At 42.4% G+C, this 15115-nt stretch overlaps 1 protein-coding gene across 7 annotated transcripts in view; it reads right to left on the bottom strand.

The window, feature by feature from the left end:
- ECT2 (epithelial cell transforming 2) overlaps positions 1–15115 on the bottom strand; it is an 80312-nt gene that overhangs the window by 15494 nt on the left and 49703 nt on the right. For all 7 annotated transcript variants that reach the window (XM_039338221.1, XM_039338230.1, XM_039338240.1 and 4 more), the window contains 3 exons: positions 9819–9900; positions 7787–7865; positions 4503–4622 (listed from right to left, as the gene is read on the bottom strand). In XM_039338221.1, the coding sequence (XP_039194155.1) occupies positions 4503–4622; positions 7787–7865; positions 9819–9900 (281 nt within the window). The remainder of the gene's footprint in view (positions 1–4502; positions 4623–7786; positions 7866–9818; positions 9901–15115) is intronic.

Here is a 15115-nt window from a genome sequence, read left to right as displayed (position 1 = left end):
ATGGATTTAGAGTTTCTTCTTAAAATGCCAGGCGACCCCCCTCTTTTATGAGAGCAATTTGGAGATTTTATGTTCTCTTCAACACCGCATGCTGCCTTCCTCTTCTTCTCCTCTGCCTTGTACTCACAAAATGTCCCCAAGCTGCATATGGCCAGGAGTAGAGCACTGTATCAGGGAATGCTAATTAAATTTATCCCTTCCATTTTTAAATCCAGGCTATGCAAGCAGACATAAGTCTGGAGGGTGAGATAATTATCTGAAAGCAGAGTTAGGCAATCTATTGCCATCCAGGCTTGGGAGACTATGGTTCACCTAATCCCTTTCCACTGAGCATACGCCAATGGATGTGCAATCCATATTATCTTGCAACAGGATGCCCAGTGGCCTAGATCTTATGTTAATTCTCTGCAAATATGCCAAATAACAAAACCTGCACTTCTTCAGGCTGCTTGCAATACCACTGTCAGCCATCTTGATAAATCAACTTGACCACCAAATGATTTGCAGTACACATTATAACCGAAAGTTGTACAGCACTAAAATACACACTTCTGGACAAAATGGTTGCAATCTTTAATTCACTAAACTGTTGAATATGTATGCAATATACAGCCCACAAATCAGAGAAGTGATCGTTTCACCTATCACCCATTGCTAGGGTGTATCGGTCAAAACCCATCTTAGCTACTGTGGCAAGCAGCTTCAAGAAACATTCAAACTGGTTCAAAGAATGAGAAAAAGGATGGTCAGAGTGTGAAAATAAAGAGCAGAGAGTAATGTGGGTTCATTAAGCAGTGGTAGGACTAAATATTAATAGTCCCTCAAAATCTAGGATTCTAGTCTAATTAAATGTAATTAAATGCTGCCCATAATATTTATGATTTATTAGATAAGCTACTTTGTGATGGCTTTTGCACTAAAGTGGGATATACAAAGAGCTTAATATCTTTGTATCTCAGATTTGTGTCTTCCAGTTAAGGAGAGGGCACAGAATCATGACTTCAATCTCATCAAGCGTTGTCTGAACCTATTAAACTCTATATACCTTGCGCCTGCTATTATGCTCACAGTGATGACATCCCCATTACAGGTCACTTCTTAGAAATGCCTGGAAATACTAGAGTTACAAATGCTTTACAAGATTACAAAATGGCATAGACAGAATAAGATTTCTGATTCCTAATTTGTTTCTTCCTCCCCTATGAAATTTACTACATGTATCAGTTCACCTCATTTCATATTCATCCACCACAAAGAAACTATTGACATCCAGGTTGTTATATGGCCTGCCCCAAAAGAGCTGCTTGTATTCCTTTATAATTTGTCTTTAGAAGACTGAAAAAGTCCACATTCCTCTCTCAGTAGTCATATCTCACAGCAGCCATTTCATCAAGCTGCAACAAAGAACCGGGGTATTGCATCCCAGTGCTTAGGACTATGCTTCCTGCTTTCTTTTCCCCAAACAGCTTCTCTCAACTCTACAATCTACAACAAAATCTACTCTACAACTCTCAAATCTACAAACTGATATTTGGATTTGCTTTTATCTTATTTCTTTTCCAATGTGTAATTTATATTATAAACTTGAGAGCAAGGACTGTGCCATATGGAAGCTACTCTTAACAGCTCTAGATCTAACAGCTTTGAAGACAAATAAGCATGTTTTAACTAAAGAACTCATACTTCTGCATATTTTTGGTACATGTTGGTAATCTAAATAAAGGTATGTACTGACTGGATTTTTCCATTTCAGCTGGAGACTCTAATTTGCTGTTCATCAAGGTTACTGTTTTTGTTTTTATGATTTTACTTGAGTTAGCTTTCATGGTAGCCTCATGGCAGCCTTTACTGGCATAGAAAAGCAAGACAGATATTTAGAACAAAACAAGAAAAGGTAGGTTTTTTTCTTCCTGAGCATTGAGGTTCTCAGGTAGCTGAGTTTTGCAACCAGTAACTTCACTATACCCAACCCACACACAGTATTATGGTCCTGGCAATTAAAATTCAATGGGCCATCTGCTGAAGTATTTAACATCAAAGATGAAGGACTGGGTTCAGATTCACTCTTGGCTATTTAGGGCAGATTTGCATGGAAGGCTTTACATCCTTAATGATGCAACTTGGACAGACCATAATGAACATGTGTTTTATGGCCTCCCCTGTGCTAGACTCAAGCCTCTGAAACTTGATTAGTTTGTTTTCCCCAAGCTCAGTATTTTTCAACAGTAATTTCTGGTTATAACTGCTTATGTGGACATTTTTGGAGCCCAAGAAGCGGCAAAACAGAATTACCTGACATAAACCTGTTACTGATTCACATTAAACAGAAATAAGTCCCATGAGAATTTACAGGCTGCTGAGACCCTGTCCTGAGAGCCTGAAACAGTGCCAGAACCATAAATACCATCAAGATACTAATGAATTATAGCAGTGTTAACCATGATCCATCAATCCACTAAGAAGAGAAAACCAATCTAGCATGTTCTCTGGCTTGTTGGGCATCAAGCAGATGTTAGGATGAAGAGACAATAGAGAAGGACAACAAAACTTAAAGAGTGTCAAGTCTCCTTTCAGGTTCATAAGTGTATATGTATGTATGTATGTATATATGTATGTATGTATGTATGTGTATATATATATATATATATATATATATATATATATATATATATATATATATATATACACACACACACACACACATACACATATATACATACATATACATATATACATACATACATACATATATATATATATATGCAGGAGGAGAGCCTGTGGCTTGGTGGTTAAATCACTGCCTAGTATGTAAACTGCCCAGGTTCGAATCCCATAAAGGGTGTGGCTAACTGAAGAGAGCAGAATGAGCTCGAAATGGCCATCTTAGTCTCCCAATTTAATTCTTTAATTCTTTGTCAGAAAAAGAAATTTGGATATATATATATATATATGTTTTCTGAGGTTTTCGCGGGTGTATGTATGTAGGTCTTTGGTTATTCGGGTTTTCTCCTACGTAAAATTGGAAGTGTCTTGGCACTTCCAATTTTACGCAGGAGAAAACCTGAATAACCAAAGACCCATACACACACAAACACACACACACACACACACAGTAACTGTGAGCTATTGGGTTGGGATAAGTGTTGGAAAAATCAGGCTGTTAAGGCATTTGTTCAAGAATCAATACAATGGATGCTTTCTTCAATATAACTGGTATACTGACAGAAACTGCAGATCATGCAGAATAAATATCTTCTTGTATGCACAGAGATATGAACACATTCATTTTTATCAATCAAACATTGTGGCATTCAGTCCCACTAGCAAAAGCATATCAGAACAATACAACATTTTTGGAGCCCTCTGAAATTAGGAAGGAAAGCTCACTCACTCAGATGAATTGAGTGTTAAATGCGACAGTATAACAAAGTTACATGTTCAGATGGAAACCAAGCATCTTCCAGAACAGCTGACGCACAGAAAGTATTTCATAGAATAGGGACAGCTGTGGCTGAAGCAGCAAAAGCTGACAAGAGTTACACAAACTAGCAAGATCTGCACATCTGGTACAATTTCTAAGAGACGAACCTAGTACACTGTATAATGTTAATGCAGAATTCAACTTCTAGTGAATCTGTTTGTATCTGAGGGGTAAAGGAGAGCTGTTTTATCTTATGAATAAAGTATCTTTTTTATCTTTTAAATAAGCTGCCACCTTTTATCTTATGAATAAACTGCCACCTAACAAAAGCAAACAACGGAGTCCAGATCAGATTAAATTCTGTAATTATTATAATCTCTAGGTTTAACAAAAGTAAACTTTTTATCATAACTCAACAATTCATGGGTTGAGTACACCCATTGTGGTTTATTTGGTTTTGTCTTACCATAATGTGCAACTCCCCCATTATAGTTCCTTCCATAAACTACATGTAAACAAGCCACAGTTTAGCTCAGTGTGATCTATGTAGTAGCAGGTTGATTTGGACTTCCCGTGTGATATGAACCTAAGCTTCTGATTTGTCAATACTTAGTGTTGGTTTTGAGACCTTGTCCATTGGGATCTTAGGCAAACCTGTTAAGTAAATCATAACTATACCATGTTACAAAACAGGTTAGTGAAAACATGTTTTTCATTTAGCCAGAAAGAATTACCGAAAGGGTCTCTTAATTACTCTAATGACAATGCTTCTCTTTTCTTTCTGACCACAGCTTTCATTGCTTGTGGCAAGTCGCAGCAGCAGCAAATTTTCCTGGCTTTCCCAGAATTGACTTACAAAGCATTAAGAATGCAGAGAGAAAGTACTCTCTTGTGACAATTTTTCCAGCAGTCCTTACCAGCTGAGTGACTGCTACACATAGCACAATGCCTTCCACTGAGGACAAAAAGAAACGGCATTCAAGTTGCCCTTCACAGATTCCAGGTATTTGGATGTTATTTATTCCTCCGAGTTGCAAGTCATTCCAGGATGTCACAGCCAAATGAGTCACTGCAGACTTACCTCCAGGCAGTCATTAAAAAGGAACAGGGTGACCTGCTCCCCTCTGTCACAGAGGTCGTCCCCAAGTGCAACCGTTTCCAGGCGCTGAATTAGACAGCGGTGAGACGACAAAAGGTTAGCCTATTGGGCATAGGAGAAGCTCATTAAAAATAAAAGTTGGGAGGTTGCTGCATCACCAAGAAATAATGATAAAAGTAGAGAATGCTCTCTTATCTCAGGACACACAAATTGTTATTGCAGCACAGCATACCTAATAAAGGTTCTTACACATGGAATAAGTGCCCTTCTTGGGAAAGGAATGTTGGATTTCTCAGGATTTGGACTCCAGGGGAGGGGCTGGAAAATGCTTATGGGGGCTTCCCTCTTTCCTCCCTAAAGCAGAGGTCTTCAAACTTGGCCCTTTTATGACTTGTGGGCTTCAACTCCCAGAATTCCTCAGCCAGCATGCCTGGCTGAGGAATTCTGGGAGTTGAAGTCCACAAGTCATAAAAGGGCCAGGTTTGAAGACCCCTGCCCTAAAGGGAGAGAACAGGAAGAGTTGGAGTGGGGAGATTTAATAGAGCTAGTGGGTCCGACATGTCCAGAGATTACAGACAATGGTGGAAAAAGCAGGCTTTAATGGTTACCTGGGTCACACTGAGGAGCAATGAGTAGAATAAGATTCCTACAGGCTCACTGGATAATTTTGCTGATTGGCAGATAAAGTTAGTCATGTTTGTCCTAGGCTAACATTTTTACAACAGAAACTAACATAGTGAGCAAGAATAGATCTTATATTATCTAGGATTCTTTTGACCTTACTGAGCCTAAGTTCTTTGCAGTATAAATTTGGATCCAAGCCCTTCCTGACTCCTTTGGGCATCCAAGTGAAATGAGTTGTTGGCAATCAGAGAAATGTTAATACTTGTTTGAAGAAGGATTGATGCCACCTTCCTTAAAGGAAATTGAAGAAGCTTTCCTGGATCCAGCAGTTTTAATGGAAGGTTCTGAAGAAAGTGGTGGCCATTCAGCCCAAGAGAATCCTACAGGAAATCTTTCAATCAGGATTCATACCCAGTTAGGGGATTGGGTTGGCATTGGCCATTACGTGATCAAAAAGGCAGCATAACCCTACTGTACTAATTGTACAGTCTTTGATATCGCTGACTACCATATCTTCCTCAATTGTGAAAGTTGGAAACACTATTCTGCAGTGATTCTGCTCCTATCTAAATAGACAATTTTGGCATGTCACTATGAAGTAACAGATGTCAAGGCCTTGGTTACCCAAGGGCTTGGTGCTCTCCCCTATGCTAATCAACATCTATATAAAGCCACTAAGGTATATCAGTAGAAAATGAATTGACTTCAGAAAACTGATGAAACTCAGTTGTATATTACTGCCCAGGCCATACTGAAGATTTATCTATTGTATCCTGCTGTAATCAATCTGATTCTTAAAGGTGCCACAGAAAACTTGAATCAGCGTCTGGTGGCTGTTTTATTGTCTGAATGGGAAAATAAGCTTAGATTTAACCCCTCAAAGACTTAGTTACTGTACCTCAGTCAACATATAGGAACATTGGTCCCAGTTGCCATTCTAGATGGGGTTGGGCTCTCTTTGCAGGACCTCAGAGTATGACTTGGGTCTCCTTCTAAACTCATACCCACTACTTAAACAACAGATGAACACCATGGGTAGTCTTTGCCCAGCTTTGGATGTTGCCTAGTTATAAGCCTACTTGGACCTGGACATTTTGGTGTTAATTATTCACATCTTGATCACCAGTCAGCTAAATTATTATACTCTACTTGGGGAAGACTTTGAAGATAGATCAAAATCTCCATCTTGTCTAGAATGTGACAATAGGGTTACTGGTGACTCAGACCTGTTCTTGCAGGATAAAAACTGTCCTAAATTTGCTGCATTGGCTACTAATAGACCTTTGGCTCAATTCAAAAGACTAGTAATGACCTACAAAGCTTTCAATAGAAAAGGACTGAGTTTCACCAAGTGCCATCTTGATATCCAGTGAAGACCTCTCAAAGATGCCTGTTACCAGACTTTGGGGGAAATGGATTACAGACCTAGGCTAATTTCCAAGGTTTAAAGCGCTCTACTCCCAGAGGTTTTGAAAGGCTCCCAATTGACATTTAGATTGAGAGCTATACGTAGTTCTCAAGTTACAACAGCAATTGGGACCAAGATTGCCATCACTAAGCAATGTAGTTATGAAGCATGACATCACATGACTGCATTGCTTAACAATGGCAATCCAAGTAGTCCCAGTTGCTTTCATAACCCAAGAAGTGCAGGTTATTAAGTGGGAAGTGGCAGGAGTTCCAAGTGAAGAGTGCAGAGATGTCTCTGGACCATGCTGAACCTCCTCCTGTCAATGCCATTTGGACATACTGTAGCTCAGTCGTTTTTGAAAGTGTATCCTCACAAGCAGTAGCATTTGAGTCCTAGTCATAGTACTTCAAGCAAAATGAGTCTGCTTTGGGGAGGAATAGAATATTTGCTAATGTTTCCACATATGGAATTTTATACATCCACAGCACTATGTAATGGCAATGTGGAAGATCATTGTTATTTTGAGGAGTTTAATGACATAACTTTGATTTCCTCTTCATATTAAGAAAGATCTAAGCTAACCTGCTTGTTTTTTCACTTTTGCTTGATAAATAAATAAAAGAGGGGAGGGGGGTGGAATCTTCACATAGCAGCAAACCTGTAAAAATCTCAAACTTTCTATTCATCCCAGAGGCAAGTGCCACTCAATCAAAGTTAGGTCTTGCAGATTCCTGATCAGGCGATCTGCAGGGCCATGAAATCATGGTGCCAGGTTTTGATAAAAAAAACTTAAGACTGTGGTTGTTTGTTGGGAGCTTCTATATAGAACACAGCATTGGGTATATGGAACCTGGCTGCCCTAAGAGTACCTCTGCTGTCGTTATTAAGATGCTCCTGGTAGCTTGTAAGAGATTTGGGTATTATCTTGCTTGGATTGTTATGCTTTTCAGCCTGTTGCCTGGGATTAATATTAAAGCTTAATATCCCTTATTGTCTTTGGATCCAAAAGAACCAATTGCCTGGGTACCTGATCCCTCCCAATGCTTGGCAAGACCTACTGAGAATAGAAAGGCATGTCCCACAAAAACTCTAGCAACCATTGTGGGTGTCCACCACTTCTCAAATTCTCAAAATTCCAAATTTGGACTCATGCACCTCTTTTACTCTCCATTTTGCTCAAATTCACCATTGCATTTTTAAAAATATAACGGAGCACTACACTACTACTTACTGGGCAACCATCTACTTCATAAACAACATCAAAAATCTGTCTTTGACCTTCAGTCTTCCTTTTGTCTTCATTAATATGTCTAGAAGGGAAAAAAAGTTTGGGAAAACACTGATGAAAAATGTGGGACAAATATAAACTTGAGAAAATCTTTAAGCTGATGATGGAAAAAGATTAAGTTTCCTGGCCTGCTCTCCCTTTTCTGTTTTTTGTTTTGTTTTGTTTTTTTATTATAAATTTTTAGAATTTTACAATAAAAACCCCTTCCCCAATCCCTCCCAACCCACCCCAAAACCCTCCCCCATTCTTCCCAGAGCTGAATACAGGGTTAACTAGAACTTAAAAGAAAAAAAACTTTTAAACCCAGAAAAACCTTAAACAAATATAATTACATTCAATAAACTAATTATTAAATACTTTAACTCCATTATATACAAAAAACAGAAAGAGAAAAAAAAGAAAATAAAAGAAAGTAAAAAAAATAAAAAATAATAATTAGAAAAAAAAACCACAAAAATCTTAAACTTTAAATATATCTCCCTTTTCTGTTTTAAAATATGAGATTCAGTAAGTCTTCCATGGAACAGATCATTCAGCATTGATTTCAGTGATTTCACTCACTGTTTATTCTTCAGCTTTCATTCCTTCAAGTTATACAGAAAACATACCTTAGCATCTTAAGAAACTTGAAAACTAACTGAAAGCCTTTTATGAAATAAGGTATGCCTCATTACACTACTGAAGGGTAGAGGTTAGAAACTGTGAGTTTCCAGGAAAACCTAAGGTCCTTATCTTCAACCTGACTCTAAGGTTTACATGGACTGAACTGCAGTTAGCAGCTATTCACAAATATCAAGATGATAACCACCTACAGCTTCTAAAATATAAGGAGTTTCAGTGCACAGAACTTGCTGATGCATTCCATATAGTTTATCAGGCAATCAACTCAATGCATATTACTTCCAAGATAATTTAGAAGGCTATGGGCAAAATAGAAACCGAACAATTTTAGGTTTGAAGCCATCAAGTATTGGAAGTCCTATAAAACCATTTCAGGTTGGCTATAGTTAAGCAAAAACAAAATCCAGAACACACTGGTTCTTCTCTCTTTCAGTCAACACAAAATCTGATAGGATCTTGGGGATATTTTTCAAGGTGAATAGGAAAGGCCATGTCCCTCAAACCCCCATTTAGCCTCTGTGCAGGTTCATTCACCTCCAATCTTCTAAGACAGGGATCCCCAACCCGTGTGCCGCGACCCAGTACTAGGCCATGGCCCGCTTGGAACCAGGCCATGGAAGCGGTGGGCGAGCACGTGCACCTCCACTTGCGCGAGCAGCGCACAAGCATGCGTGTGCAGCTCCATTTGTGCGAGCGGCAGGCAAGCACACATGTGCAGCTCCATTTGTGCAAGCAGCAGGCAAGCAGGCGCATGCAGCTCCATTTCTGCGAGCGGTAGACAAGCGTGTGCATGCAACTACATTTGTGTTAACAGCAGGCACACAGGCCTGCTGCTTCTGCAAATGGAGATGCACACGCATGACGGCTACTCGCACAGAATCATCCCTTTTCCTCCCCCCCCCCCTCAGCGGTCCACAAAGCCAGAAAGTTTGGGGAACACTATTCTAAGAGCTCTCCCAACCACCCTCTCTCTTTTCCACTCACCCACTAATGTAATAGCCAGTGCACCCATTCCTTCCTGCAATGGTCCAAGCTCAGCATATCCCATCAGCTTGCTCATCTTCTCTCTCCTCTTTCCCATGGCTGCCAATGTCTGCACATACCATCACCAAGGAAATGTCCCAGTCTTGTTTTTTTTCCCCTATGACCCCCTCCCCGGCTTGACTTTTCTGCCTTCTGTTCTCCAGTTTTCATATTCAAAAGAAAATAACGCCAACATTTTGATGCAGGAACCAACCACTCAAAACCCCAAGTTCCACACACAGAAGAGTTTGGACACAAAATGTTTCGAACATTCCTAAACGCGTGTTATATTAATTTTGAGACCAGCATCAACTAGAGTCATCGGACTTACGTCATCACTTCCTTTAATGACTCAATGGCGCTCTCTAGGGTGGCCTTGTCAGGATTGTCCTCTGCGGTGTGTTTCCTGAGGTCTGCAATAAGGAAAGATTGAAACAGAGCAACTGTGCATAAAAACATCCCACATGATGCCCTAAAAGTGGACATTTCTGAGAGTCTGTCACCACAGAAATCTAGGGTACTTAAATTCAAGAAATTACCAATTGAAATTAGAGGGCTGATGAAGCAGAAATCTTGCAACCTTAGCTGTTCAACTATTGACTTTTAAAGCATACGCTTATTTTCCTAAATGGAGAAAAACTGAAATATTTATCAAATGCAATTTGATCTCACTCCTGCTGGGAGGGGAGGCATCTTGAGCATGGTATTACAGCAAAAACTATATCAAACCTATGTTTACTACAAAACTCATGAAGTCAAATTCAGTAAGGTAATAATAATAATAAATAATAATAATAATAATGTTGGAAGGACCTTGGAGGTTATCGAGTCCAAACCCTATACCATTTCGGACAAATGGCTGTCCAGTCTCTTCTTAAAAACTTCCAGTATTGGAGTATTCACCGCTTCTGGAGGCAGGTTGTTCCATTGGTTAATTGTTCTAACTGTCAGGAAGTTTCTTCTTAGTTCTAGGTTCCTTCTCTCCTTGATCAGTTTCCATTCATTGATTCTTGTCCTGCCTTCAGGTGCCTTGGAGAATAGCTTGACTCCCTCTTCTTTGTGGCAGCCCCTGAGATATTGGAATACTGCTATCATGTCCTCCCTCGTCCTTCTCTTCGTTAAACTAGACATACCCAATTCCAGCAACCGTTCCTTATATGCTTTAGCCTCCAGTCCCCTAATAATCTTTGTTACTCTTCTCTGTACTCTTTCTAGAGCAGGGCTTGTCAACTGGTGGTATGGGTACCATTTGTGGTACGCGACCACTTGACTGGTGGTACGTGGTGTCGCCTTCATCCCCCCCACGGCGTCACCTTCCTCCCTCCTGCTCCACTCCTTCCCACCTCACTTGTTTGTGGAAAATATGCTGCTTGGCGGCAGCCTGCACGAACTTTACTGAATGTGCCCTGAAGGAGGCGCGTGAAGAGTGCAGGCGCAGAGCAAGGCCCCGCCCTCCTCAGGGACTCATTGTGCAGCAACTGGTTTGACTTCTCGTGAACTCAGATCAGTGAAGGGGAGGCCGCTGCAGCGCCAAACTCCTGCGCCTGTCAGCTGGCAACTCCCGAACTTGCGCTTGTCAGCTGGAACGACCGGCAACACTTTGGCCAGTGCGGAGGGCAAAGGGGAGGCCATCGCAGCGCCGAACTCCTGCGCTTGTCAGCTAAGAGGTCTGGCGACGGAGCTGGCTGGTGTGGAGGGCGATGGGGAGGCAGCGGCCCCCGGTCTCCTTTGCCGCCCCGCACATCATCCTTGACCCCTCCCCCAGCCTGTTCATGTCGAGCCCACCTGGGCTTGACAGGGAGAGAGGGAGGGAAGGAGGAAAGGACTCCTCCTCCTCTCCTAAGGTTCAAAGCATGATCAGCTTCCCAAGGGCGCCACAATCCCAATTCATGTGTTTCTGCCATACCTCCTCGGCGCTCCCAGGAAAGGGGCGGGCGGAAGAAAGCTTGGCTAGGCTAGGCAAAGAAAAGCCACGGAGCCATGAGATCAGATCGCAGGCAGGCCGGGGAAGGGGGTGAAGAAGAGGAAGGGGATTGGGAAAGACGAACCGCCAAGCTTGTCCTCGCCTCTCCCAAGAATCTCCTGCACCACCTCATAGCAACACCTGGTTTCAGATTTATGCCGTAAAAGTTTTTCTCGCGCAGAGAGAAAAAACAATTGCAGAACACTCAGGAATCCCTTGCAAGGCACCATGTACCTTGGTGCTTATTCCCTAACACCTTCCCCCCATGTTTTTTGCTCCACCCCGAATTCGTCTCCCTTCCACTCTCCTTAATCAGACCTAAGTCTGTCTCGCTTTCAACACCCCCTAAAATTCTTCATTCAGGCAGGCTTCCAGAATTCGGCTGGCAGGACGCAGGTAACCCCTCCCCCCTGTCCTGCCGCCTCCCACGGCACCGTGCCACTCCGCGTCCCGTGCCTCCGTGTCTCAAGCCTCCGTGGCACAGAACTGCTGGTGTTATGCTTGGGCGGAAGACTTTTTCTTTTACAGATGGGGTAGGTTGACCCGACATTCGCGGGCAGGCAGAATCCTGCCCGCTGAGCCGCCGCCTCCCCATTGCCCTCCATGCCAGCTGGCTCCGTTGCCAGATTTCTCAGCTGACAAGCGCAAGAGTTCGGCGCTGCGACAGCCTCCCCTTCGCCCTCCGCACCAGCCAAAGTGTTGCTGGCCGTTCCAGCTGACGGGCGCAGGTCGCCAGCTGACGGGCACAGGAGATAGGCGCCGCGACGGCCTCCCAGCCACCTGCTTCCTTGGCTGGAGCAGTTGCAAGGGGTTGCATGGTCGCCAGCGGCGGGGAGCGCGTCAGCAGCCCTCGGGGACCATGCAAGCCCTGTGAACTGCTCCAGCCGAAGAAGCAGATGCCTGGGAGGCTGCTGCGGTGCCTACTCCTGCACCCGTCAGCTGGCGACCCCCAGACCTGCGCCCGTCAGCTGGAATGGCCGGCAACGCTTTGGCCGGTGCGGAGGGCGAAGGGGAGGCTGCCGCAGCGCCAAACTCCTGTGCCCGTTAGCTGGCGACCCCCAGACCTGCGCCCGTCAGCTGGAACAACCGGCAACGCTTTGGCCAGTGCAGAGGGCAAAGGGGAAGCCGTTGCAGCGCCGAACTCCTGCACTTGTCAGCTGAGAGGTCTGGTGACGGAGGTCAAGAGAGCTAATTTCAATAAACTTAACAGAGGGTTTGGGAAGGATTCCATGGATGAGAATCCTCCAGGGGAAAACAACTGAAGAAGCTTGGGAAATTTTGAAAAGCAAGATAATAGAAGCCCAGTCTAGCTCAATACCAACAAAGACGAAAAATAACAGCTCTCAAAATAAACCAGCATGGCTGCATAAAGAACTCTCTGATAAATTGAAAGATAAAAAGGACAAGTATAGAAAGTGGAAAGAGGGGAACATAACTAAATCAGAATATCAACAAATAGCCCGAGCCTGCAAAGATGAAGTGAGGAAAGCTAAGGCTCATAATGAACAAAGGCTTGCAACCAAAGTCAAAAATAACAAAAAAAAAAAAAAAAGCTTCTTTCAACATATAAAAAACAAGAAAAAAGTGAAGGAAATGATTGGTCCATTAGAAAGGGGCAAGAAGGTGACAAGCAACAGGGAGAAAGCAGAACTATTTAACTCGTTTTTTGCATCTGACTTTACACAAAGGGAAAAAACAGACCAACCTATCAAAAATAGTGCCATAAAAAACAGAATAGAAACACAAGTTAAGATAGGCAAGAAAATGGTAAGTGAGCACCTGTCCAGCCTAGACGAGTTCAAATCACCAGGACCAGATGGATTACACCCAAGGTTCTCAAGGAAATGGCAGATGTGATCTCAGAACCACTGAACTATATTTTTCAAAGATCTTGGAGCACTGGGGAACTACCAGAGGACTGGAAAAGAGCTGATGTAGTTCCCATCTTCAAAAAAGGAAAAAAAATGGATCCAGGAAATTACAGACCTATCAGCCTGACCTCAATACTTGGGAAGATTCTGGAAAAAATAATCAAACAACGAATCAGCAAACACCTAGAGGTAAACAAAATCACTATTAAAAGCCAACATGGGTTTGTCAAAAAACAGATCATGCCAGACAAACCTTATTGCATTCTTTGACCAAGTGACAAAATTAGTGGATCAGAGGAATGCTGTGGATATAATTTACTTGGACTTCAATAATGCATTTGATAAAGTAGATCACAACCTACTACTCGATAAGATAGAAAAATGTGGGTTAGACAGCATCGCCACCGGATGGATTCGTAGCTGATCGGCTGTACTCAGCTTGTGGTCCTCAATGGAACTGCATCTACATGGAGGGAAGTGTGTAGTGGGATGCCCCAGGGCTCTGTTCTAGGCCCAGTGCTCTTCAACATCTTCATCAATGATTTGGACGAGGGGATAGATGGGGAACTCATCAAATTTGCGGATGACACCAAGCTGGCAGGAATAGCCAACACTCCAGAAGGCAGGCTTAAGATACAGAAGGACTGGACAGACTTGAACACTGGGCGCTATCTAACAAAATGAAATTCAATGATGAAAAAAATAAGGTTCTACATTTAGGCAAGAAAAACCAAATGTACAGGTATAGTATAGGGGGTACCTTACTCAATAATAGTAATTGTGAGAGGGATCTCGACATAGGATTATTATAAGAAAAATTAGGATTTCGGGAGTTATTAGTCACATGGAATATGGAAAAAAACAAAGTGAGGACCACAACGTAACATAACAGTGAGGATGAGCGTACAGGTTAAAAGTCCAGGAGACTTGAGGGGAAGAGAAGACAGAGACAAAGCAGGACATTCACAGCATGATTTTCCACTGAGCAATAGACCAGCACTTTCTAGAATAAAAAAAAATCCTGTTTTTTAAATGTACTTCTGAAAGTTTAAATCAGTGGTTCTCAACCTTTCTAATGCCGTGACCCCATAATACAGTTCCCATGTTGTGGTGACCCCCAAATGGGTGTGGCCACCAATAAGAGGGAGTAGGACAGCTAGGGAAAAGGGAAAAAAATGGCCGACAGTGTGGTTTGGCGACCCCCGTGAAATGGTCGTTCGACCCCAAATGGGGTCCCGACCCACAGGTTGAGAACCACTGGTTTAAATGAACTGATTTTTACCATCATTTCTCTCTTGCAGTTATATATTCTTCCATGGGCTTTTAAAGTCAGTTTTAATGAGCAATTATGAGATTTCACATTAAGCACATTCTTTTTATAACTAAGCCAGCCCTGTACTACTTTAAAGTACCGTATATGCCGCCGTATTAGGCGACCCGGCGTATAAGACGACCCCCGTCTTTATAGCCGGGTCGCATTCCTAGAACGTCGTCTTATTCGCCGGAAACTACCAGTATTTCCGGCGTATAAGACGACTCGGCGTATAAGACGACCCCCGTCTTTGGCGCCGATTTCAGCGCTCGCGGAAGTCGTCTTATACGCCGGCATTTACGGTATATAATCTGATGCAATTTAGGCCTAAGTGGTTATACCTGGCTTAAGCTAGTAATGAATTGAAATAGCTTCTGTGTTTCTTGATAATGGAGAACTTCAGGGCCCGCATATTAAAAGAGCATCTGAAGTGGCTATTATGTTATATGCCGTTATCCATCTTAATTAGAGTATAGTTCATA

Source organism: Crotalus tigris, unplaced genomic scaffold, assembly GCF_016545835.1.
Source record: "Crotalus tigris isolate CLP2741 ecotype Arizona unplaced genomic scaffold, ASM1654583v1 scf7180000017549.6302385, whole genome shotgun sequence".
Taxonomy (NCBI): domain Eukaryota; kingdom Metazoa; phylum Chordata; class Lepidosauria; order Squamata; family Viperidae; genus Crotalus; species Crotalus tigris.
Note: the sequence above shows the minus strand (reverse complement) of the source record. Positions and strands in the feature narration are given on the sequence as shown.